This window comes from Salmo salar, chromosome ssa01, assembly GCF_905237065.1.
Source record: "Salmo salar chromosome ssa01, Ssal_v3.1, whole genome shotgun sequence".
Taxonomy (NCBI): Eukaryota; Metazoa; Chordata; class Actinopteri; order Salmoniformes; family Salmonidae; genus Salmo; species Salmo salar.
The window spans coordinates 151264525-151291313 of NC_059442.1; the positions used below are offsets into that span (position 1 = coordinate 151264525).

At 47.6% G+C, this 26789-nt stretch overlaps 1 protein-coding gene across 2 annotated transcripts in view; it reads left to right on the plus strand.

Annotated features, from left to right (window-relative positions):
* LOC106568375 (beta-adrenergic receptor kinase 2) overlaps positions 1–26789 on the plus strand; it is an 86467-nt gene that overhangs the window by 23456 nt on the left and 36222 nt on the right. For both annotated transcript variants that reach the window (XM_045692215.1, XM_045692214.1), the window contains exons 3-5: positions 20661–20734; positions 21717–21818; positions 23816–23890. In XM_045692215.1, coding sequence (XP_045548171.1) covers positions 20661–20734; positions 21717–21818; positions 23816–23890 — 251 coding nt within the window. The remainder of the gene's footprint in view (positions 1–20660; positions 20735–21716; positions 21819–23815; positions 23891–26789) is intronic.

Here is a 26789-nt window from a genome sequence, read left to right on the forward strand (position 1 = left end):
CCCCTCCCTCACCATGTCTCCTATCCTTTCCTATCCTCTCCCCTCCCTCACCATGTCTCCTATCCTTTCTTCTCCCCTCCCTCACCATGTCTCCTATCCTTTCTTCTCCCCTCCCTCACCATGTCTCCTATCCTTTCCTATCCTCTCCCCTCCCTCACCATGTCTCCTATCCTCTCCCCTCCCTCACCATGTCTCCTATCCTTTCTTCTCCCCTCCCTCACCATGTCTCCTATCCTTTCTTCTCCCCTCCCTCACCATGTCTCCTATCCTTTCTTCTCCCCTCCCTCACCATGTCTCCTATCCTCTCCCCTCCCTCACCATGTCTCCTATCCTTTCTTCTCCCCTCCCTCACCATGTCTCCTATCCTATCCTCTCCCCTCCCTCACCATGTCTCCTATCCTTTCTTCTCCCCTCCCTCACCATGTCTCCTATCCTCTCCCCTCCCTCACCATGTCTCCTATCCTTTCTTCTCCCCTCCCTCACCATGTCTCCTATCCTATCCTCTCCCCTCCCTCACCATGTCTCCTATCCTTTCTTCTCCCCTCCCTCACCATGTCTCCTATCCTTTCCTATCCTCTCCCCTCCCTCACCATGTCTCCTATCCTTTCCTATCCTCTCCCCTCCCTCACCATGTCTCCTATCCTTTCCTATCCTCTCCCCTCCCTCACCATGTCTCCTATCCTTTCTTCTCCCCTCCCTCACCATGTCTCCTATCCTTTCTTCTCCCCTCCCTCACCATGTCTCCTATCCTTTCTTCTCCCCTCCCTCACCATGTCTCCTATCCTTTCTTCTCCCCTCCCTCACCATGTCTCCTATCCTCTCTTCTCCCCTCCCTCACCATGTCTCCTATCCTTTCTTCTCCCCTCCCTCACCATGTCTCCTATCCTTTCCTATCCTCTCCCCTCCCTCACCATGTCTCCTATCCTCTCCCCTCCCTCACCATGTCTCCTATCCTTTCTTCTCCCCTCCCTCACCATGTCTCCTATCCTTTCTTCTCCCCTCCCTCACCATGTCTCCTATCCTTTCTTCTCCCCTCCCTCACCATGTCTCCTATCCTTTCTTCTCCCCTCCCTCACCATGTCTCCTATCCTCTCCTATCCTCTCCCCTCCCTCACCATGTCTCCTATCCTTTCCTATCCTCTCCCCTCCCTCACCATGTCTCCTATCCTTTCTTCTCCCCTCCCTCACCATGTCTCCTATCCTTTCTTCTCCCCTCCCTCACCATGTCTCCTATCCTCTCTCTTTAGGAGTGAAGAACACACACCCTCCCTCTCTCTCTGCCACTGCTCGCTGGTATGATGATGATCACTGTTTATCTTGTTAGTGTGTCAGCTCATGCGTATACTGATGTGTGTGTGTGTGTGTGTGTGTCAGTGTTGGCAGTTGTGTGTGTGTGTGTGCTTGAGCGTGTGTCAGGGTAGTGGCTCATTGATTGGTGTCTCTGTGCTCCAGCAGACGGGTCTAATTGCTGAGGGACTGGGTGGATTAATTGGCCGGTCGATCACACACACTCAAACTCACACAACACTGTTTTGGACCATAGAGAGAGGGGCACTGGAACCAGTGTATAGTTTGATAGAGCCAACACTACTGTCTTACTGCTGCTCTCCCTCAAACCACTGTTTCCCTAAATGACAATATCCATCCTCTATTCTCTCATCCCCCTCTTTCTCTTCCCACCCCCATTCCTCCCCTCTTTTCTCACTCTTTCTGTCCAGCTCTTGGCATCAGGCCCGTGTGTTTATAAACTCTGGACTGGTGTGAAATGTGTTTCCCAGACAGAGTTGGAGCCTGTGTGTGTGTAGCCTGCTGTTACTGTAAGTCTTATTGTGTGTGTATTTGATTGTGTCTCTGGGAGAGGGTGAGTGATTGGTGAGCTGTGAGGATTTTGGCAGAGTGAGTTTTCACATTGAGCTAATTTCATGACCTTGTGCTAGACAAGTCTGAAAGCCCTCGCCAGACCTGACTCTACCTCAGGAGAGGGTGGAGGGGAGAAAGAGGAGGGTGGAGGGGAGAAAGAGGAGGGTGGAGGGGAGAAAGAGGAGGGTGGAGGGGAGAAAGAGGAGGGTGGAGGGGAGAAAGAGGAGGGTGGAGGGGAGAAAGAGGAGGGTGGAGGGGAGAAAGAGGAGGGAGGGTGGAGGGGAGAAAGAGGAGGGAGTGTGGAGGGGAGAAAGAGGAGGGAGTGTGGAGGGGAGAAAGAGGAGGGAGTGTGGAGGGGAGAAAGAGGAGGGAGTGTGGAGGGGAGAAAGAGGAGGGAGTGTGGAGGGGAGAAAGAGGAGGGAGTGTGGAGGGGAGAAAGAGGAGGGAGTGTGGAGGGGAGAAAGAGGAGGGAGTGTGGAGGGGAGAAAGAGGAGGGAGTGTGGAGGGGAGAAAGAGGAGGGAGTGTGGAGGGGAGAAAGAGGAGGGAGTGTGGAGGGGAGAAAGAGGAGGGAGGGTGGAGGGGAGAAAGAGGAGGGAGTGTGGAGGGGAGAAAGAGGAGGGAGTGTGGAGGGGAGGGAGGGAGGGAGAGAAAAAAAACCGGGGGAGGTTTGGATGGGAGAGAAAAGAGGAATGAGGGTATAGAAAGAGGGAGAGTGGTTGAGATCAGTGGAAAGACTGAAAGTAGTTTAGAGTGAGAGAAGGTGTTGTGGAAATGTTCGGTGTTCCTGATTGATGGTCACTGTGTGGTAGCAGACGAGCCAGTGTGTGTGATGCATTATACATGGACTGACCTTCAATGTGGAGGACAGCTAGCATGGAGCCAGGGAGTCAGTGTGTGTGTTTGAGCTTTAGATGTGAGGGGGCGGGGGGTGTGTGTGTGTGTGTGTGTGTGTGTGTGTAGTGTACTTTTTTTGATGTATTACTTCACAGGCTTATAATGACATTGAATGAGGGAGACGGTTTGACTGAGTGAGAGAGAGTGTGTGTGAGAGAGTGTGTGTGGGGAAGAGAAAGTGGCCGCAGTTGCGAAATGACAATGTACAAAATGTAGCAGTTTTAAAGCTCATTTCCTGCAATTCTATACATTTTTCTGCAGCTTATGCTGTCTGAGTGACTCAAAGTGAATGTAGTTGAGGGGTTTTCCTGGGTTAGTACGTGTGTGTGTGTGTGTGTGTATGTGTGTGGGAGGTTTGAGCATGGACACACTTCCTGAATAGTGACAAGAGATGAAAGGACAGAACAGAGAGCAGGCGGGTTGTCAACACAGATAGTGAAGGAAAGACGGGGAGAAAGAAGAGAGCCCTACCTATCTTCCTACATCACGGGCCTGGTCCAGAATCAACCGCTTCGGTTAAAAGGACTGGAGTGAAAGAGTGGAGATGGAGGAAGGGGAGGAGACGTGTGTGTGTGTGTGTGTGTGTGGACCGTGTTGAGCTGTGAGTTCGGGCGGCTTAATCAGCAGGTTAAATTTAGTCAGTTCAGGTGATTCCAGTAATGACACAAAGCACAGAGAAGCCTATGTCTCATCCTAGGAGTGTGTGTGTGTGTGTGTGGGCTTTGCTGTGTGTGTGTGTATGTGTGTATGTGTGTATGTGTGTGTGGGCTTTGCTGTGTGTGTGTTTTGTGAGAAGGCCATTTGTTGATTTAGCTGGTGACTGCTGAAGTGTCCTGTGATTCAGGTTAATCCCTGACTCCAGCGATGTAAAATCTCTCGCTCTTTCTCCTCTAACCTTATTCCACTGAATAACACCCACCAACCAACGACTGTGTGCTTTGCATGCACAAACGCCCTCTCTGCAAACAAGGATCCTCTCTACACACACTAACCCTAATGTGTGTGTGAGTTTGTGCGTGTTTACAAATGTATGTGCATGTGTACAATAGTTTGTGTGTGCGTAGAGGTCTTAGGAAGGCAGAATCCTTGTTCCCTGGTGTGTCTGTGTGCCACTGACAGGAACCAAGGAGGAAAGGGAGGGAGGGGCTTGGGCTTATGAGGAAATGATGCGTAGGGTCTGGAGAAGAGATAAAGGCGAGAGGGAAGGGGGAGCAGGAAGGAGTTTGTTCTCTCTCAATTCAAAGGGCTTTATTGGCATGGGAAACATGTTTACTTTGCCAAAGCAAGTGAAATAGACAAACAAAATATTGTTGCACGGTGTATACCGGTACCACGGTAATATCATGGAATCAACACCTCATGATACCAACGTTTTAGAATACTGTAGTATGGTTTAATATTGCCCTACCGATCTGAGGAACCCGCTGGCGCCTGTTAGAAAATGGCAAAGTTTGTTTTGTTTATAAATTCAGATGAATGTTTTGAAGCAACGGCCACTAGTCTCTTGTATGCGTCGGTCCGATAATGTCCACTTGACTTTCATGCACCTATCACGCGTGGCAGCTGTAATGAGCCGTCCGTCCAGCAGCCGTTACCCACCTGATTCTCTCTGGACACTCTGTTTTAAATATCATTTAGCCACGATGGCAAGCGGAGATGTCTTCTGTTATATGTGACATTTGACATATTGGAGCAGCGCACAGAGCAAGCAAAGTTGAGCGATTGTATCATTTGATCCCTGGTAGGACCAAGAGCACAGGCCAGTCTGAGTAGGCTCTGCAATTTCTCTGTCTTGGTGAGTGCCATAGGGAACAAATGGAGCACAGCTTCTTCAAAAGCATGCTTGCAGCTTTACAGCAAAGTAAAGGGCGTGTCTCTAGCTCAAATGAACACAAATCCCCCATATTACCAGAGCTAACTTTCCTCTTCCTTTGCCATTTTTCACGCATTTAATTTAATTTAACCAACTATGTCGCTGGGCGTTTTTTAAACTAATCCCGGGTTGGTAATTATTGCTTTGACAAACCATTGTTCAGTCATGTTACCAAGCTAACAACCTGCTAACTTGGCAGTAGGTCTTAGGCAGATTTGATTGGCACAGGAAGAAAGGAGAAGGGTCTGCTTCACTACTCATGAGATGTATTTTAAAGGTACAGTGCATTCGGAAAGTATTCAGACTTTTTCAACATTTTGTTATGTTACAGCCTTATTCTAAAATGGATTACATCGTTTTTTCCCCTCATCAATCTATAAACAATACCCCATAATGACAAAGTAAAAACAGCTTTTTAGAAATGTTTGCACATTTTATAAAATAAACTGAAATCACATTTACATACGTATTCAGACCCTTTACTCAGTACTTTGTTGAAGCAGTGATTACAGCCTCGAGTCTACTTGGGTATGACGCTACAAGCTTGGCACACCTGTATTTGGGGAGTTTCTCCCATTCCTCTCTGCAGATCCTCTCAAGCTCTGTCAGGTTGGATGGGGAGCATCGCTGCACAGCTATTTTCAGGTTTCTCCAGAGATGTTCGATCGGGTTCAAGTCCGGGCTCTGGCTTCACGACTGACATTTGGACCAACGATATCAGCCCCATGAGCATGCTGAGTCTGACAGCACAGTGGATTGTCTAGGATTTCGTACTGAGGAAAGTAGTATTGCACGCTCATGAATGTGCTGGTTGTCATACTGCTGCTGCCATTTCCATGGTATTTGAGAACATGTTTAAAACTTGGAAACATGAACACACTCCTAGCTCCATTCGAACAACAGACTGGAGAAATAAGCTCATGAACTGTGTCTGCAGCAGACGTGATACCCTCTGTCATGGCATTGAAACGCTTGCTCAACAAAACTGCAGACACAGACCGTGGGGTTAAAACTTTTAAAAGTACTCAAGGCTGTGAACAAGTGAGTCGGCGGCATTCTCTCTGAGCCTCTTTACTGTGTCACCAGCATGCTCGATGCTAGGTACAAGGACCGCTACTTCGATGCAGACAAGAAACAGGGTTTACGTGAAATGTTACATACACAGCTGGACAAGATGGAAATGGACACAGTGACAATGTGCACCGAGGAAGAGAGGCCACGGACAGACAGAGCTGAAACTTCACTGCTTGACATGTATGATGAACTCCTGGTTGAGACTGAACAAAGAAACAGCACAGCAAGTAAGTGAAAGAAATAGGATTTGATTATGTTGTACTGGTAATCGGGACATACGTAAATGCCAACAAAATAACTTTTTTATGTGTGTGTGTGTGTGTGTGTGTGTGTGTGTGTGTGTGTGTGTGTGTGTGTGTGTGACGTGTATTTAACTAGGCAAGTCAGTTAAGAACAAATTCTTATTTACATTGAAGGCCTACCCCGGACGACGCTGGGCCAATTGTGCACCGCCTTATGGGACTCCCAATCACGGCCAGATGTGATCCAGGGACTGTAGTGACGCCTCTTGCACTGAGATGCAGTTCCTTAGACCGTGTGTGTGTGTTAACTATTTAACTGTACTAGAATGCTTAAAAGGCTGCAAAAAAATGTAATATTGGTTATCGGTATGTTTTTTGTTTTTTTTTTTGCAAGGAAAATAACGGATATCGGCCAAAAATGTCGTATCAGTGCATCGCTAATTTAGAGTCTCATAGCAAAAGGTCTGAATACTTATGTAAATAATGTATTTCTGTTTTTGAATTTGAATACATTTGCAAAAAAACCTGTTTTCTCCTTGTCATTATGGGGTATTGTGTGAAGATGAGGAAAAAAATATGAATCCATTTTAGAAAGAGGCTGTAACGTAACAAAATGAGGGATAAAGGGATGGGGTCTGAATACTTTCCGAATGCACTGTAGGATTCTTATAGGCATAATGTACGCCTAAAATATATAAACAATCTATTGCTTTCTGGTGATTCTTAAATTCTGTTTGGTGCCTCATGTTTTTAAAGTTGGGAGCAGTGTGTGTATATGTTTGTGAGAGAGAGTGTGTGTTTGAGAGAGAGGGAGACAGAGGGATAGTCTGTTTAACTGAAGAGTAAATAATGATTGTTTCATGCAGTGTTTTCCCCATACTGCCACATTGACATGCAGATCATTATGCATGTATATTCCTCCAGCCAAATCACAGGTAGGCCTTTGCAAATATGAGCAAATCAGCCATTCTATGCAGTATTGTATTATACAGTGTGAAGTTAATTTAATGTGTTTGTATTGAGTGGAAGTGTGAATATCAGTGACATTTTTTTTTGCATAGCACATGTGCAGCATGTTTACACAACTGGAACAAGCATCTGAGGGGGACAGGATACCAGGCCTCTCTCTCCCTGTGGTAGCGCAATACTACTCGCTATCGTGATACTTGGCCTGTTATTGTTAGTAAAATGTTGGCCACAACACTACTAAAACAAAAGGGAAATAAACGAGCAGAACATTACACTCACAAAATATTTGAAAGATTTTACTGAGTTAAAGTTCATATAAAGAAATCAATCAATCGAGGCACTAATCTATGGATTTCACATGACTGGGAATACAGATATGTATCTGTTACCTTTAAAAAGTAGATAGGGGCTTCGACCAATCAGTGTCTGGTGTATCTACCATTTGCCTTATGTATCACTACAGAACTGGGACATTTTCAGCTTCCAGGAATTGTGTACAGGTCCTTGCGACATGAGGCTGTGCATTATCATGCTGAAACATGAGGTGATGGCGGTGGATGAATGGCACGACAATGTGCCTCACGGTATCTCTGTGCATTCAAATTACCATCAATAAAATGCAATTGTGTTTGTTGTCCATAGCTTATGCCTGCTCATACCATAACCCCACCACCACCATGGGACACTGTTCACAACGTTGACTTCAGGAAACTGCAGTTGAAACCGGGGTTCACCAGTGTGTCAGTGGGCATCAAATGTCATCATTTGCCCACTAAAGTCAGTAACGACGCCGAACTGCAGTCAGGTCAAGATCCTGGTGAGGACGACGAGCACGCAGATGAGCTTCCCTAAGATGGTTTTTGCAGAAATTCTTCGGTTGTGCAAACCCACAGTTTCATCAGCTGTCCTGGTGGCTGGTCTCAGATGATTCCACAGGTGAAGAAACCGGAGGAAGCTGACATGAAATCGTTTTAAGATGGTCATAGTCTGGATCATTTAGCGATTTGATTTAGAATTTTAGTACCCCATTAGGTCTTATATAATAAACAGTTATTTGGCCTTTACTACTAAAGCGCATTGAATAGCACGTTCAGAAATGGCAAAAAGGGCCGTGAGGGATGTCTCATGGTCTGACAAACACCGCTCTAGCTCGCCATCTTTCGCCGCAGCTCGACACTGGCGGATGCTGTGGATTGAGACTCATCCAATGCAAAACACCCTCCATGTTTCTAGTTTAAACTGGTGGATTGTAATGTAACTTAAATTGACTCACCGGTGCGGCAATTGACTGAGTTGTTAATCAGCTTCTTGATATGCCACACCTGTCAGGTGGATGGATTGTTTTGGCAAAGGAGAAATGCTCACTAACAGGGATGGAAACACATTTGTGCACATTTCTGGGATCTTTTATTTCAGCTCATGAAACATGGGACCAACACTTTACATTTTGTTTGTTTTTGTTCAGTGTGTATTATTGGCTTTGTACTAGAGGTCGACCGATTATGATTTTAACGCCGATACTGATTATTGGAGGGCCAAAAAAAGCCGATACCGATTAATCTGACGATTTTTAAAAAATATATATATATATCTAATTTTATTTATTTATTTATTTTTATTTTTATTTGTAATGACAACTACAACAATACTGAATGAACACTTATTTTAACTTAATATAATACATAAATACTATCATTTAGCCTCAAATAAATAATGAAACATGTTCAATTTGGTTTAAATAATGCAAAAACAAAGTGTTGGAGAAGAAAGTAAAAGTGCAATATGTGCCATGTAAAAAAGCTAACGTTTAAGTTCCTTGCTCAGAACATGAGAACATATGAAAGCTGGTGGTTCCTTTTAACATGAGTCTTCAATATTCCCAGGTAAGATGTTTTAGGTTGTAGTTATTATAGGACTATTTCTCTCTACGATTTGTATTTCATATACCTTTGACTATTGGATGTTCTTATAGGCACTTTAGTATTGCCAGTGTAACAGTATAGCTTCCGTCCCTCTCCTCGCTCCTACCTGGGCTCGAACCAGGAACACATCGACAACAGCCAACCTCGAAGCAGCGTTACCCATGTAGAGGAAGGGGAAAAACTTCTCCAAGTCTCAGAGCGAGTGACGTTTGAAATGCTATTAGCGCGCACCCGGCTAACTAGATAGCCATTTCACATGGGTTACACCAGCCTAATCTCGGGGGTTGATAGGCTTGAAGTCATAAACAGCGCAATGCTTGAAGACTTGCGAAGAGCTGCTGGCAAAACGCACAAAGGTGCTGTTTGAATGAATGCTTACGAGCCTGCTGCTGCCTACCATCGCTCAGTCAAACTGCTCTATCAAATCATAGACTTAATTATAACATAATACACAGAAATACGAGCCTTTGGTCATTAATATGGTCGAATCCGGAAACTATCATTTCGAAAACGAAACGTTTGGTCCTTGTATGCATGACCGCTTAATGAGGGTCCGTTAGTTGGCAGCAAAATTGATAGTCGCTCTCTCTTGCTCTCTCTCTCGCTGGGCTGGTGAGATAGAGATGCTGTTGCAGACAGAAGTGTGTAGTGATGGTGGGAGAGTTAGCTCTGTACTACAGAGGGAAATGATGCTTCACCATGCACATCAACCCTGTCACCCTGGACCATCTCACTGTCTTTTCCTGCTATACCTCCACAACACATTCTTTAAGAGGGTGGGGGTGTGGCTGTATGTGGGGGGGTGTGGCTGTATGTGGGGGGGTGTAGCTGTGTGAGCGTATTGGGGGTGTAGCTGTGTGTGGGGGGTGTAGCTGTGTGGGGGGGTGTAGCTGTATGTGGGGGGGTGTAGCTGTATGTGGGGGGTGTAGCTGTGTGTGGGGGGTGTAGCTGTGTGTGAGCGTATGGGGGGTGTAGCTGTGTTTGAGCGTATGGGGGGTGTATCTGTGTGTGAGCGTATAGGGGGGGTGTATCTGTGTGTGAGCGTATAGGGGGGGTGTATCTGTGTGTGAGCGTATAGGGGGGTGTGTGAGCGTATAGGGGGGTGTATCTGTGTGTGAGCGTATAGGGGGGTGTATCTGTGTGTGAGCGTATAGGGGGGTGTATCTGTGTGTGAGCGTATAGGGGGGTGTATCTGTGTGTGAGCGTATAGGGGGGTGTATCTGTGTGTGAGCGTATAGGGGGGTGTATCTGTGTGTGAGCGTATAGGGGGTGTATCTGTGTGAGCGTATAGGGGGGTGTATCTGTGTGTGAGCGTATAGGGGGGTGTATCTGTGTGTGAGCGTATGGGGGGGTGTATCTGTGTGTGAGCGTATAGGGGGGTGTATCTGTGTGTGAGCGTATGGGGGGTGCATCTGTGTGTGAGCGTATGGGGGGTGCATCTGTGTGTGAGCGTATAGGGGGGGTGTATCTGTGTGTGAGCGTATAGGGGGGGTGTATCTGTGTGTGAGCGTATGGGGGGTGCATCTGTGTGTGAGCGTATAGGGGGGGTGCATCTGTGTGTGAGCGTATAGGGGGGGTATCTGTGTGTGAGCGTATAGGGGGGGTATCTGTGTGTGAGCGTATAGGGGGGTGTATCTGTGTGTGAGCGTATAGGGGGGTGTATCTGTGTGTGAGCGTATGAGGGGGGTGTATCTGTGTGTGAGCGTATAGGGGGGTGTATCTGTGTGTGAGCGTATGGGGGGTGTATCTGTGTGAGCGTATAGGGGGGGTGTATCTGTGTGAGCGTATAGGGGGGTGTACCTGTGTGAGCGTATAGGGGGGTGTATCTGTGTGTGAGCGTAAAGGGGGGGGCGTATCTGTGTGTGAGCGTATAGGGGGGGCGTATCTGTGTGTGAGCGTATTAGGGGGCGTATCTGTGTGTGAGCGTATGGGGGGGCGTATCTGTGTGTGAGCGTATGGGGGGCGTATCTGTGTGTGAGCGTATGGGGGCGTATCTGTGTGTGAGCGTATAGGGGGCTGTACCTGTGTGAGCGTATAGGGGGGCTGTACCTGTGTGAGCGTATAGGGGGCTGTACCTGTGTGAGCGTATAGGGGGGTGTATCTGTGTGTGAGCGTATAGGGGGGTGTACCTGTGTGTGAGCGTATAGGGGGTGTACCTGTGTGTGAGCGTATAGGGGGGTGTACCTGTGTGTGAGCGTATAGGGGGGTGTACCTGTGTGTGAGCGTATGGGGGGGTGTACCTGTGTGTGAGCGTATAGGGGGGATCTGTGTGAGCGTATAGGGGGGGTGTATCTGTGTGTGAGCGTATGGGGGGGTGTATCTGTGTGTGAGCGTATGGGGGGTGTATCTGTGTGTGAGCGTATAGGGGGGTGTATCTGTGTGTGAGCGTATAGGGGGGTTTATCTGTGTGTGAGCGTATAGGGGGGTGTACCTGTGTGAGCGTATAGGGGGGTGTACCTGTGTGAGCGTACCTGTGTGAGCGTATAGGGGGTGTACCTGTGTGAGCGTATAGGGGGGTGTACCTTTGTGAGCGTATAGGGGGGTGTATCTGTGTGAGCGTATAGGGGGGTGTATCTGTGTGAGCGTATAGGGGGGGGTGTATCTGTGAGCGTTTAGGGGGGTGTATCTGTGTGAGCGTATAGGGGGTGTACCTGTGTGAGAGCGTATAGGGGGGTTTATCTGTGTGTGAGCGTATAGGGGGGTGTATCTGTGTGTGAGTGTATGGGGGGTGTATCTGTGTGTGAGCGTATGGGGGTGTATCTGTGTGTGAGCGTATAGGGGGGTGTATCTGTGTGTGAGCGTATAGGGGGGTGTATCTGTGTGTGAGCGTATAGGGGGGTGTATCTGTGTGTGAGCGTATAGGGGGGTGTATCTGTGTGTGAGCGTATAGGGGGTGTATCTGTGTGTGAGCGTATAGGGGGTGTATTTGTGTGTCAGCGTATAGGGGGGTGTATCTGTGTGTGAGCGTATAGGGGGGTGTATCTGTGTGAGCGTATAGGGGGGTGTACCTGTGTGTGAGCGTATGGGGGGTGTACCTGTGTGTGAGCGTATAGGGGGGGGATCTGTGTGAGCGTATAGGGGGGGTGTATCTGTGTGTGAGCGTATGGGGGGTGTATCTGTGTGTGAGCGTATGGGGGGTGTATCTGTGTGTGAGCGTATAGGGGGGTGTATCTGTGTGTGAGCGTATAGGGGGGGTTTATCTGTGTGTGAGCGTATAGGGGGGTGTACCTGTGTGAGCGTATAGGGGGGTGTACCTGTGTGAGCGTATAGGGGGGTGTACCTGTGTGAGCGTATAGGGGGGTGTACCTTTGTGAGCGTATAGGGGGGGTGTATCTGTGTGAGCGTATAGGGGGGTGTATCTGTGTGAGCGTATAGGGGGGTGTATCTGTGAGCGTTTAGGGGGGTGTATCTGTGTGAGCGTATAGGGGGGGTGTACCTGTGTGAGAGCGTATAGGGGGGTTTATCTGTGTGTGAGCGTATAGGGGGGTGTATCTGTGTGTGAGCGTATGGGGGGTGTATCTGTGTGTGAGCGTATGGGGGGTGTATCTGTGTGTGAGCGTATAGGGGGGTGTATCTGTGTGTGAGCGTATAGGGGGGTGTATCTGTGTGTGAGCGTATAGGGGGGGTGTATCTGTGTGTGAGCGTATAGGGGGGTGTATCTGTGTGTGAGCGTATAGGGGGGTGTATCTGTGTGTGAGCGTATAGGGGGTGTATCTGTGTGTGAGCGTATAGGGGGGTGTATTTGTGTGTCAGCGTATAGGGGGGTGTATCTGTGTGTGAGCGTATAGGGGGGTGTACCTGTGTGAGCGTATAGGGGGGTGTACCTGTGTGAGCGTATGGGGGGGTGTACCTGTGTTTGAGCGTATGGGGGGGGGTGTACCTTTGTTTTTGCGTATAGGGGGGTTGTACCTGTGTGAACGTATAGGGGGTGTACCTGTGTGAGCGTATAAGGGGGGTTTATCTGTGTTTACATTTACATTTTTGTCATTTTAGCAGACGCTCTTATCCAGAGCGACTTACAGTAGTGAATGCATACATTTTCATACATTTTATTTTGTACTGGCCCCCCGTGGGAATCGAACCCACAACCCTGGCGTTGCACACACCATGCTGGCGTTGCAAACACCATGCTCTACCAACTGAGCCACAGGGAGCGTATAGGGGGGGTTTATCTTTGTGAGCGTATAGGGGGGGGGTGTGTATCTGTGTGTGAGCATATAGGGGGGTGTATCTGTGTGTGAGTGTATGGGGGGTGTATCTGTGTGTGAGCGTATAGGGGGGTGTATCTGTGTGTGAGCGTATAGGGGGGTGTATCTGTGTGTGAGCGTATAGGGGGTGTATCTGTGTGTGAGCGTATAGGGGGGTGTATCTGTGTGTGAGCGTATAGGGGGGTGTACCTGTGTGTGAGCGTATAGGGGGTGTTGTACCTGTGTGTGAGCGTATAGGGGGGGGGGTGTATCTGTGTGTGAGCGTATATGGGGGGTGTATCTGTGTGTGAGCGTATAGGGGGGGTGTATCTGTGTGTGCGTGAGTGCATGTGTAGCTAGTAGTGATATGACATTTTTGGCAGATATTCAATATTTTCCTTGCCAAAAAATGCGATACCGATATTTACAATTTTTGGGACCGTTTAAGCATTCTAGTACAGTCAAATAGTTAACACACACACACGGATGCAGCAGTCTAAGGCACTCCATCTCAGTGCAAGAGGCCTCACTACAGTCCCTGGTTCGAATCCAGACTGTATCACATCTGGCCGTGATTGGGAGTCCCATAGGCCGGCGCACAATTGGCCCAGTGTCGTCCGGGTTTGGCCGGGGTAGGCCGTCAATGTAAATAAGAATTTGTTCTTAACTGACTAGTTAAATAAAAGGTTACACACACACACACACACACACACACACACACACACACACACACACCACACTGACCAAAAAGTTATTTTGTTGGCATTTACGTATGTCCCCATTATCAGTAAAACATAATCAAAACCTATTTCTTTCACTTGCTGTGTTTCGTTGTTCATTTGTTCAGTCGTTTCATTCTCCTCCAGGATTTCTCATACTATGGAATGCTGTTTGGGTCTTTGCGTGTCAAATAACAATATTTGATGTGCCAAATAAGCTTGTAGACCAATCAGGACCTGCATATGACGGCACGTCACATAATCTAACGCGTTCATTTTTTACGTAGTTATTACACATTGATTACACTATTACTCGTATTTCATATGTCACAACGATTCATGGATATGTATGCTATGATGCTGGTAAAGTCGTCTCGAGCACCTACAGTGCTGGTCATGAAAAAGCTAGCTAGCTCATGGATGCAAACAATGTTCTTCCCCAAAAACATAGCAAAAATACATCATCTGTTTCAGTAGCTATACTTAGCTAGCTAACTATATAGCAAGGTGTCATCTAAAATAACCCTAATTTATAAGACTGTTCTTATTTATTAATGGTGGTCGGACCCATCTATGTGAAGCTAGCCACAATAGTGGACTTTGCGGTTAGCCTTCAAAATAAAAGTATGTCCATTGACAGTGATGCAAATGAATACAAATAGTATAATTATGCCATAATTGAATAGATCATGCTAAACGAGCTTGGAATGTTATATAACATCATCAAAAGACAATTTTTATTAATTTGACAAATACTTATTTCACTGTACAGCCTTACCTATGGATTGTAGATCAATGACATGGGGTATCAGTCTACTCAGTGACACCCAGAGAACATTAGCGTCATAGCTCTTATTGCGGGACTCTGTAACAACAGTGAATTGAGCCACATTTATTGTCAACCTATGTGTATTGAACACTATTCCAGAGGGAAAACAATACTGCGTGGGTGTTTTGGAGTCTGATAACTCTGAGGACGTTGGGAAAAAATATCTTGGGTATTGAGTAGACTGATACCCCATTTCATTGATCCCCAATCATTCGGTAAAGCTGTACCGAGCAATATGAATGTCAATACACACAATATGCTGACTGGGGAGGTGATTTCACAGTGAGAGTCCTGAGATAAGAGCTACAATGCTAACATTTGCGTAAACTCTTCACAGTTGTGTTCTCTGGGTGTCACCGAGTAGACTGATACCCCATTTCATTGCTTCACATTACAACCTTTTTTTAACATTACCTTGTCTAAATATGGCACGGATCCACAAATTGTAACCTTCTGCATCACTTTCAAAGAGATACTTTTATTTTGAAGGCCAACTGCAAATTCCACTATTGTACCTAATCCTTATTGTGGCTACCTTCACAAAACATAACCAGGTCCGGTTGAGCCTCATTAGCCATATGAAGCTAGCTGGCTGCTTATAACATTAGCTTTGGGCAACAGGGTTAAGTAGCTGGCTAGCTATTTATTTTCATGAACTGAAGTTCAATTTCAATAGGCGAACAACAAGTGGCAACCTAGCTAATACTTACTCACAAGGATTCCTAAATCATTGCTAAGAATAATGAAAATGACTGCAGTTTCTACTGGTCATTGTTTTCAGACTGGTTGTATTGGTGCTAGCTTAGTACCAGCTAAAGCCTATTTAAATAAAGGTTACACACTAGCTTAGTACCAGCTAAAGCTAGCTACCCCAGAAGTTGTGGTCGAGCAAATAATGCTTTATTACCAACGCGGTATTGTAAACACATCGTTCGTGGCTGGTGTTTGCTTGTTTGCAGACTTTTTTGTACAGCTTTGACCATGCTACTGATAATAGTGGTGGCGTTTGGCTTGCACGTGCAAATTCAGAACACACAACATTCTATAATAGAACTGTGTTATTTGACATGTCAAATTAAAAGCTTATTTAACACATCAAATTCTGTTATTTGACCTATCTTTTTTGACACAAAGACCCAATCGGCTTTCCATAGTATGTTGTGAAGCTAATAGCAGTGACGCTATTACTGTGTAACTCCGGTAGGGCAACGTGTACCAGTGCTCGACCAGTCGCTGAAAGCCAACATCATCCACGACAGAGAAGGGTTGATTGTCAAAGGCAATGAATTCCATTATCTTGGCGTTTAATGAATTTGACCTGTGAGTTGTCTCGCTGAAATGTTCTTACTCTTTCAAATGACTGCTTGACTTGTTGACTGCTTGATCCACACAGCAGACATTGTGGGCTAGGTTAGGAATGGTGTGTTGCACGTGTAGCGTCATTATGTCATGTACCTATGTTATATAGGTATGTACGTCAGCTTTGACATTGGTTTTGCACATCAGCGTTAAACTGGACATCGGGCTGATACCGATGTTGGCATTTTTAGCTAATATCGTCCGATTCCGGAATATTCACTGATAGGGATGCACGATATAGTAGCTAGCTAATCAAATAGCCTTTAACTGAATCAATAAGCACAGCGGTGGTAAGCAGGTTATCTTTCTCTTCTCTTTTCCACTTTGCCTTTTGGTCTCTACCTCCTGAGGTTACGGAGAGACACTGCTCACACCAGCTCCGTTAACAACCGCACACTCAGTCATATAGTGTGTGTGTTACCGTGAGATGGCCCCATGCTTTAAATAACCTCTTCTTCCTTTGTTATGGAGGACAGAGTTGACGTGTGTGTGGAGTGATAGTAACTCAATCATAGAGAAGAGAAAATGCCAATCTCCTATCATCCGCTCTCCCCTGATCCCTTCTCATCTACCATTCTTCTTACTTCCATCCTCATCTCTCCTATCCTCTCTCCTAACCTATAGTAGCTTAGTTTTTTTCAAGGTTTCTACGTAGGCAGGGATTTCCCACTGGCCGTTGTTAGCTGTGCTTCTTGGTGGAGAATTAAGCCTAACAGCTCACAATCAGTTTATCACGTTGCGTTTGATAGTGCGTCATTGACTCTTTAATCAGTAGTGTTCTTGTCCCTGTGTTTTTAGGTCAATGTATGTACCATCTGTAAACCAATCAAATTCAAATCAAATTTATTTATATAGCCCTTCGTACATCAGCTGATATCTCAAAGTGCTGTACAGAAACCCAGCCTAAAACCCCAAACAGCAAGCAAAGCATGTGAAAGAAGCACGGTGGCTAGGAAAAACTCCATAGGAAAAACTCCCTAGAAAGGCCAAAAACCTAGGAAGAAACCTAGAGAGGAACCAGGCTATGAGGGGTGGCCAGTCCTCTTCTGGCTGTGCAGGGTGGATATTATAACAGAACATGGTCAAGATGTTAAAATGTTCATAAATGACCAGCATGGTCAAATAATAATAATCATAGTAGTTGTCGAGGGTGCAACAAGCACGTCCGGTGAACAGGTCAGGGTTCCATAGCCGCAGGCAGAACAGTTGAAACTGGAGCAGCAGCACGGCCAGGTGGACTGGGGACAGCAAGGAGTCATCATACCAGGTAGTCCTGAGGCATGGTCCTAGGGCTCAGGTCCTCCGAGCGAAAGACCGAAAGAGAGAATTAGAGCGAGCATATTTAAATTCACACAGGACACCAGATAAGACAAGAGAAATACTCCAGATATAACAGACTGACCTTAACCCCCCGACACATAAACTACTGCAGCATAAATACTGGAGGCTGAGACAGGAGGGATCAGAAGACACTGTGGCCCCATCCGATGATACCCCCGGACAGGGCCAAACAGGCAGGATATAACCCCACCCACTTTGCCAAAGCACAGCCCCCACACCACTAGAGGGATGTCTCCAACCACCAACTTACCGTCCTAAGACAAGGCCGAGTATAGCCCACAACGATCTCCGCCATGGCACAACCCAAGGGGGGGCGCCAACCCAGACAGGAAGACCACGTCAGTGACTCAACCCACTCAAGTGACGTACCCCTCCCATGGACGGCATGGAAGAACACCAGTAAGCCAGTCTCAGCCCCTGTAAAAGGGTTAGAGGCAGAGAATCCCAGTGGAAAGAGGGGAACCGGCAAGGCAGAGACAGCAAGGGCGGTTCGTTGCTCCAGCCTTTCCGTTCACCTTCACACTCCTGGGCCAGACTTCACTCAATCATAGGACCTACTGAAGAGATAAGTCTTCAGTAAAGACTTAAAGGTTGAGACTGAGTCTGCGTCTCTCACATTGGTAGGCAGACCATTCCATAAAAATGGAGCTCTATAGGAGAAAGCCCTACCTCCAGCCGTTTGCTTAGAAATTCTAGGGACAATTAGGAGGCCTGCGTCTTGTGACCGTAGCGTACGTGTAGGTATGTACGGCAGGACCAAATCGGAAAGATAGGTAGGAGCAAGCCCATGTAATGCTTTGTAGGTTAGCAGTAAAACCTTGAAATCAGCCCTTGCCTTAACAGGAAGCCAGTGTAGGGAGGCTAGCACTGGAGTAATATGATCAAATTTTTTGGTTCTAGTCAGGATTCTAGCAGCCGTATTTAGCACTAACTGAAGTTTATTTAGTGCTTTATCCGTGTAGCCGGAAAGTAGAGCATTGCAGTAGTCCAGCCTAGAAGTAACAAAAGCATAAACCATACCAGTTCTCCCACTGCAGAGTGCGAGACCAGGTGGCGAAATAAATAATGATTTGGAGGAAAGGGGGAAGAGGGAGGTGATTAAAGTCTCAAGAGAAAAGCTTGTAGGCTAGTTGTTGTTTTTCACCTCACAGAGGGGTGTGCCCAGCCTCGTGTGTTTTTCACCTCACAGAGGGTTGTGCCCAGCCTCGTGTGTTTTTCACCTCACAGAGGGGTGTGCCCAGCCTCGTGTGTTTTTCACCTCACAGAGGGTTGTGTCCAGCCTCGTGTGTTTTTCACCTCAGAGGGGTGTGCCCAGCCTCGTGTGTTTTTCTATGTAAGGTTGTTCCTGTGTCATCTCATTAGCTGTCTATTTTAGCAGCAGTAATGCTAATTGGCTAATGCTACAGGGAGAGACAGACCGACACACAGGAGGATGTTCACAGAGTACTGACAACGCCATATTGTCAGTCACTTTATACGACAAAACAGCTCCATGTTTATATTTTAACTGGAGAACTCTTTGTCTACACCTATTCAGCATCGTTCACACCCTCTAAAGCTTTAGCCCCATCCATCTCTTTAAGGATTCACATGTGAGGCCATGTACTAAACAACCAAAGATCTCTAGACTAAAGGCTGGTTTATACTACAGGTGTGTTCCTAAATTTAATCTGGAGTGCCAGAGTGTGCTCTCGGCATTCGTAAACTCAGAGCGGTGTCAGATTGGCAGTTGGTAAACTCAGAGCGGTGTCAGATTGGCCGTTGGTAAACTCAGAGCGGTGTCAGATTGGCAGTTGGTAAACTCAGAGCGGTGTCAGATTGGCAGTTGGTAAACTCAGAGCGGTGTCAGATTGGCCGTTAGTAAACTCAGAGCGGTGTCAGATTGGCCGTTGGTAAACTCAGAGCGGTGTCAGATTGGCAGTTGGTAAACACGGAGCGGTCAGAATGCACACTGGATGCTCTGGCCGAGGAGTAGGGTTGATCCTAGCGTTCTGATCTGACAACAGCAGTCAAGCTAACTGGCTAACGTTGGCTAACTTGCTAGCTACCTCCAGATACAAATGAGAGTACACCTCACTCTGACCATTTTACTCTCCCTAGAAGAGCAGGTTAGGCTGTTTTCATGTTATCCAGAGCATTGGTGACTGTAACTGTGCTGCTGGCAACAATTTAATAACGCTTTTTTTTGCCAAGGCTTACTGACACCGGACATCTGAAGTCGGAGTAGATGGCCAGAGCTACGTCTATCGACAGTTGTCGCAGTGACGACATAACCATTCTATTGAAATAGATACTTGCGAAGTGGAATCTTTTGTTTAGACATGTAGCTAGCTAGCTAAACAATTAACCATAATCCCAACTCATAACGTTACTACCCTGCATGTAACTCACCAACCAGGTTCAGCGTTAGCTAGCTAATATTAGGCTATAACTAGCAATGCAAATGGCTCTGAGATACGAATAATATTACTAAACAGGTCATACACGTAACGTTAGCCAGCTTGCTAACAGTATACTTTAACTTAAAACGAAATGAAAACGACTTTCTGACAAGTTGAAACCTGTAATATCTGAAAATGTAGCTAGCTAGACTATCTTACCCGTATACATGGATGAAGGCTTCTCCCTCTCTGTCACGGATGCCATGGTTGCCCTTAATTTGAAGATGTAATCCGGAGGTGTTTTATACATCAGCCTTGTGTGTGTTCTCTATTTGCATACGTTCAAATGGCTCTCCTGTGAAGTAGTGACACCAACATACGCCGCCTAGCTTCCTGAAACCAGCCACATATATATTTACTATAATAAGCAAAAATCTACTTCCACAACAGACATGAAGTTTTATTTTCACTGATTGTCATCTGAGATGTGAAATATCTCTACTGATGATGATGTAGTGTATTGGCTGTAACAACACATGCACACGTGCCGTGACGGCTACGAGGCGGTTACCGTGGCAACACAAGGGCTTTTTTGCGAGCTGTTCAGATGGGCTTCAGTAGATTGTGTGTGTGTGTAAACGTTTTAGTGTCAGTGATACGTAGATAATATGCAGACAATAGAGATGTAAGATGACGCTCACCCCCTGTAATTGTGGTCCATTTCAAGCACATTGCAATGTGTGTGTCTGATAGGGGATTTGCTCGATGAGATGAGGACATTGTTCTCTTACTAAGGCTAATCCACTAGAAAGGCCTACTTCTCAAAATGAAAGGTGTGTGCAGACCCCAGAAGCTTTATTGGCAGTGACATTACCTTTCCTACTTTTAGTTAGGTCAAAACACACACACACACACACACACACACACACACACACACACACACACACATAAAGCTGATGTCATAATGTGACAGAAACAACCCTGACTGTGAGTGTGTTCTCTGTTTCAGGGTTTCTGCTGTTCAAGGATTTTTGTTTGAATGAAATAGATGAGGCCGTACCACAACTCAAGTTCTATGAAGAAGTGAGAGAAACACACACCTCTATCTCTCTCTCTTGCTCTCTCCACCCTCTCTCTCTCTCGCTTTCTCCCCCCTCTCTCTCTCGCTTTCTCCCCCTCTGTCTCTCTCGGTCTCTCCCCCTCTGTCTCTCTCGCTCTCTCCCCCCTCTGTCTCTCTTGCTCTCTCCACCCTCTCTCTCTCTCGCTTTCTCCCCCTCTGTCTCTCTCGGTCTCTCCCCCTCTCTCTCTCTTGCTCTCTCCACCCTCTCTCTCTCTCGCTTTCTCCCCCTCTCTCTCTCTCGCCTTCTCCCCTCTGTCTCTCTCGCTTTCTCCCCCTCTGTCTCTCTCGGTCTCTCCCCTCTGTCTCTCTCGCTCTCTCCCCCCTCTGTCTCTCTCGCTCTCTCCCCCTCTGTCTCTCTCGCTCTCTCCCCCTCTGTCTCTCTCTGGCTCTCCCCCTCTGTCTCTCTCGCGCTCTCCCCTCTCTGTCTCTCTCGCTCTCCCCTCTGTCTCTCTTGCGCTCTCCCCCTCTGTCTCTCTTGCGCTCTCCCCCTCTGTCTCTCTTGCGCTCTCCCCCCTCTGTCTCTCTCGCGCTCTCCCCTCTGTCTCTCTCGCTCTCTCCCCCTCTCTCTCTCGCGCTCTCCCCCTCTGTCTCTCTCGCTCTCTCCCCCTCTGTCTCTCTCGCGCTCTCCCCCTCTGTCTCTCTCGCTCTCCCCCTCTGTCTCTCTCGCGCTCTCCCCCTCTGTCTCTCTCGCTCTCTCCCCCTCTGTCTCTCTCGCTCTCTCCCCCTCTGTCTCTCTCGCTCTCTCCCCCCTCTGTCTCTCTCGCTCTCTCCCCCCTCTGTCTGTCTCGCTCTCTCCCCCCTCTGTCTGTCTCTGGTCAGTGGTTAGAGAGCAGAAGTCTAGTGTGTCAGTTGTATTAAAGGCCATGTGAGATGTTTGAGATTAGGCTGATTCCATGGTGTTTCAGAGGCGTGTGTGTGTATTAACCCTGTGTGTGTGTGTATCAGATTAAGGATTATGAGAAGCTGGATTCTGAAGAGGAGAGGTTGTGTCGTAGCAGACAGATCTATGATGGATACATCATGAAGGAACTCCTCTCCTGTTCACATGTAAGGTCAACATGGAACACAGTGTAACAAACTCCCCTAAAACTGTCTCCTCTCTCAGGGAGGAAGTTGACATCAATACACACAATGCAACACCCCAACCAATCTAAAACACTTTACATGGTATACTGGACTGGAAATGACTGTCACATGACCCTCCTCTCTCTCTCCACCCCCCACACTCTTCTCCATTCCCCCTCTCTCTCTCTCTCTCTCTCCACCCCCCATACTCTTCTCCATTCCCCTTCCTCTCTCTCTCCACCACCCATACTCTTCTCCATTCCTCCTCTCTCTCTCTCCACCCCCATACTCTTCTCCATTCCCCCTCCTCTCTCTCTCCACCATCCCCCCATACTCTTCTCCATTCCCCTTCCTCTCTCTCTCCACCACCCATACTCTTCTCCATTCCCCCTCCTCTCTCTCTCCACCCCCCATACTCTTCTCCATTCCCCCTCTCTCTCTCTCCACCCCCATACTCTTCTCCATTCCCCCTCTCTCTCTCTCCACCCCCATACTCTTCTCCATTCCCCCTCCTCTCTCTCTCCACCCCCCCATACTCTTCTCCATTCCCCCTCCTCTCTCTCTCCACCACCCACCCCCATACTCTTCTCCATTCCCCTCCTCTCTCTCTCCACCACCCCCCCATACTCTTCTCCATTCCCCCTCCTCTCTCTCTCCACCCCCATACTCTTCTCCATTCCCCCTCCTCTCTCTCTCCACCACCCCCCCATACTCTTCTCCATTCCCCCTCCTCTCTCTCCACCCCCCCATACTCTTCTCCATTCCCCCTCCTCTCTCTCTCCACCCCCCATACTCTTCTCCATTCCCCCTCCTCTCTCTCTCCACCACCCATACTCTTCTCCATTCCCCTCATCTCTCTCTCCACCACCCTCCCATACTCTTCTCCATTCCCCCTCCTCTCTCTCTCCACCCCCCATACTCTTCTCCACCCCCCTCCTCTCTCTCTCCACCCCCATACTCTTCTCCATTCCCCCTCCTCTCTCTCTCCACCCCCATACTCTTCTCCATTCCCCCTCCTCTCTCTCTCCACCCCCCATACTCTTCTCCATTCCCCCTCCTCTCTCTCTCCACCCCCATACTCTTCTCCATTCCCCCCTCCTCTCTCTCCACCACCCCCATACTCTTCTCCACTCCCCTCCTCTCTCTCTCCACCACCCCCCATACTCTTCTCCATTCCCCCTCCTCTCTCTCTCCACCACCCCCCATACTCTTCTCCATTCCCCCTCCTCTCTCTCTCCACCACCCCCCATACTCTTCTCCATTCCCCCTCCTCTCTCTCTCCACCACCCACCCCCCATACTCTTCTCCATTCCCCCTCCTCTTTCTCTCCACCACCCACCCCCCATACTCTTCTCCATTCCCCCTCCTCTTTCTCTCCACCACCCACCCCCCATACTCTTCTCCATTCCCCCTCCTCTCTCTTTCCACCACCCACCCCCATACTCTTCTCCATTCCCCCTCCTCTCTCTCTCCACCACCCCCCATACTCTTCTCCATTCCCCCTCCTCTCTCTTTCCACCACCCACCCCCCATACTCTTCTCCATTCCCCCTCCTCTCTCTCTCCACCACCCCCCATACTCTTCTCCATTCCCCCTCCTCTCTCTCCACCACCCACCCCCCATACTCTTCTCCATTCCCCTCCTCTCTCTCTCCACCACCCCCCCATACTCTTCTCCATTCCCCTCCTCTCTCTCCACCACCCACCCCCCCATACTCTTCTCCATTCCCTCTCCTCTCTCTCTCCACCACCCACCCCCGTACTCTTCTCCATTCCCCCTCCTCTCTCTCTCTCCACCCCCATACTCTTCTCCACTCCCCCTCCTCTCTCTCTCCACCCCCATACTCTTCTCCACTCCCCCTCCTCTCTCTCTCCACCCCCCATACTCTTCTCCATTCCCCCTCCTCTCTCTCTCCACCACCCCCATACTCTTCTCCATTCCCCCTCCTCTCTCTGTCTTGCTCTCCATCTCTCTCTCAGGCCTTCTCTAAGAAAGCAGTGGACCATGTTCAGACTCACCTGGCCAAGAAACAGGTGCCTCCCTCTCTCTTCCAGGTAAGGAACATGCACACAAACTGCAGCACCAATCTAACTCCTGTGTGGGGTTCCTACACTAGTTCTATTATTATTATTATTATTATTATTATTATCATGACCGTTGGTATTTATCCTGCTACTAGTTACTTTTACTCCTGTTTACATGTACATGTCTACCACAACCCCTCCAGTACTCCTGTTTACATGTACATGTCTACCACAACCCCTCCAGTACTCCTGTTTACATGTCTACCACATCCCTCCAGTACTCCTGTTTACATGTACATGTCTACCACAACCCTCCAGTACTCCTGTTTACATGTACATGTCTACCACAATCCCTCCAGTACTCCTGTTTACATGTACATGTCTACCACAACCCCTCCAGTACTCCTGTTTACATGTACATGTCTACCACATCCCTCCAGTACTCCTGTTTACATGTACATGTCTACCACAACCCCTCCAGTACTCCTGTTTACATGTACATGTCTACCACAATCCCTCCAGTACTCCTGTTTACATGTCTACCACAACCCCTCCAGTACTCCTGTTTACATGTACATGTCTACCACAATCCCTCCAGTACTCCTGTTTACATGTCTACCACAACCCCTCCAGTACTCCTGTTTACATGTACATGTCTACCACATCTCTCCAGTACTCCTGTTTACATGTCTACCACAACCCCTCCAGTACTCCTGTTTACATGTACATGTCTACCACATCCCTCCAGTACTCCTGTTTACATGTACATGTCTACCACAACCCCTCCAGTACTCCTGTTTACATGTACATGTCTACCACATCCCTCCAGTACTCCTGTTTACATGTACATGTCTACCACATCCCTCCAGTACTCCTGTTTACATGTACATGTCTACCACAACCCTCCAGTACTCCTGTTTACATGTACATGTCTACCACATCCCTCCAGTACTCCTGTTTACATGTACATGTCTACCACAACCCCTCCAGTACTCCTGTTTACATGTACATGTCTACCACATCCCTCCAGTACTCCTGTTTACATGTACATGTCTACCACATCCCTCCAGTACTCCTGTTTACATGTACATGTCTACCACATCCCTCCAGTACTCCTGTTTACATGTACATGTCTACCACAATCCCTCCAGTACTCCTGTTTACATGTACATGTCTACCACAATCCCTCCAGTACTCCTGTTTACATGTCTACCACAATCCCTCCAGTACTCCTGTTTACATGTACATGTCTACCACAATCCCTCCAGTACTCCTGTTTACATGTCTACCACAATCCCTCCAGTACGCCTGTTTACATGTCTACCACAACCCCTCCAGTACTCCTGTTTACATGTCTACCACAACCCCTCCAGTACTCCTGTTTACATGTCTACCACAACCCCTCCAGTACTCCTGTTTACATGTACATGTCTACCACAATCCCTCCAGTACGCCTGTTTACATGTCTACCACAATCCCTCCAGTACCCCTGTTTACATGTCTACCACAACCCCTCCAGTACTCCTGTTTACATGTCTACCACAACCCCTCCAGTACTCCTGTTTACATGTCTACCACAACCCCTCCAGTACTCCTGTTTACATGTACATGTCTACCACAACCCCTCCAGTACTCCTGTTTACATGTCTACCACAACCCCTCCAGTACTCCTGTTTACATGTACATGTCTACCACAACCCCTCCAGTACTCCTGTTTACATGTCTACCACAATCCCTCCAGTACTCCTGTTTACATGTCTACCACAACCCCTCCAGTACTCCTGTTTACATGTCTACCACAATCCCTCCAGTACTCCTGTTTACATGTCTACCACAATCCCTCCAGTACTCCTGTTTACATGTCTACCACAATCCCTCCAGTACTCCTGTTTACATGTCTACCACAATCCCTCCAGTACTCCTGTTTACATGTCTACCACAATCCCTCCAGTACTCCTGTTTACATGTCTACCACAACCCCTCCAGTACTCCTGTTTACATGTCTACCACAATCCCTCCAGTACTCCTGTTTACATGTCTACCACAATCCCTCCAGTACTCCTGTTTACATGTCTACCACAATCCCTCCAGTACTCCTGTTTACATGTCTACCACAATCCCTCCAGTACTCCTGTTTACATGTCTACCACAATCCCTCCAGTACTCCTGTTTACATGTCTACCACAATCCCTCCAGTACGCCTGTTTACATGTACATGTCTACCACAATCCCTCCAGTACTCCTGTTTACATGTACATGTCTACCACAACCCCTCCAGTACTCCTGTTTACATGTCTACCACAATCCCTCCAGTACTCCTGTTTACATGTCTACCACAATCACTCCAGTACTCCTGTTTACATGTCTACCACAATCCCTCCAGTACTCCTGTTTACATGTCTACCACAATCCCTCCAGTACTCCTGTTTACATGTACATGTCTACCACAACTCCTCCAGTACTCCTGTTTACATGTACATGTCTACCACAACCCCTCCAGTACTTCTGTTTACATGTCTACCACAATCCCTCCAGTACTCCTGTTTACATGTCTACCACAATCCCTCCAGTACTCCTGTTTACATGTCTACCACAACCCCTCCAGTACTCCTGTTTACATGTCTACCACAACCCCTCCAGTACTCCTGTTTACATGTACATGTCTACCACAAACCCTCCAGTACTCCTGTTTACATGTCTACCACAATCCCTCCAGTACTCCTGTTTACATGTCTACCACAATCCCTCCAGTACTCCTGTTTACATGTCTACCACAACCCCTCCAGTACTCCTGTTTACATGTCTACCACAACCCCTCCAGTACTCCTGTTTACATGTCTACCACAACCCCTCCAGTACTCCTGTTTACATGTCTACCACAACCCCTCCAGTACTCCTGTTTACATGTCTACCACAACCCCTCCAGTAC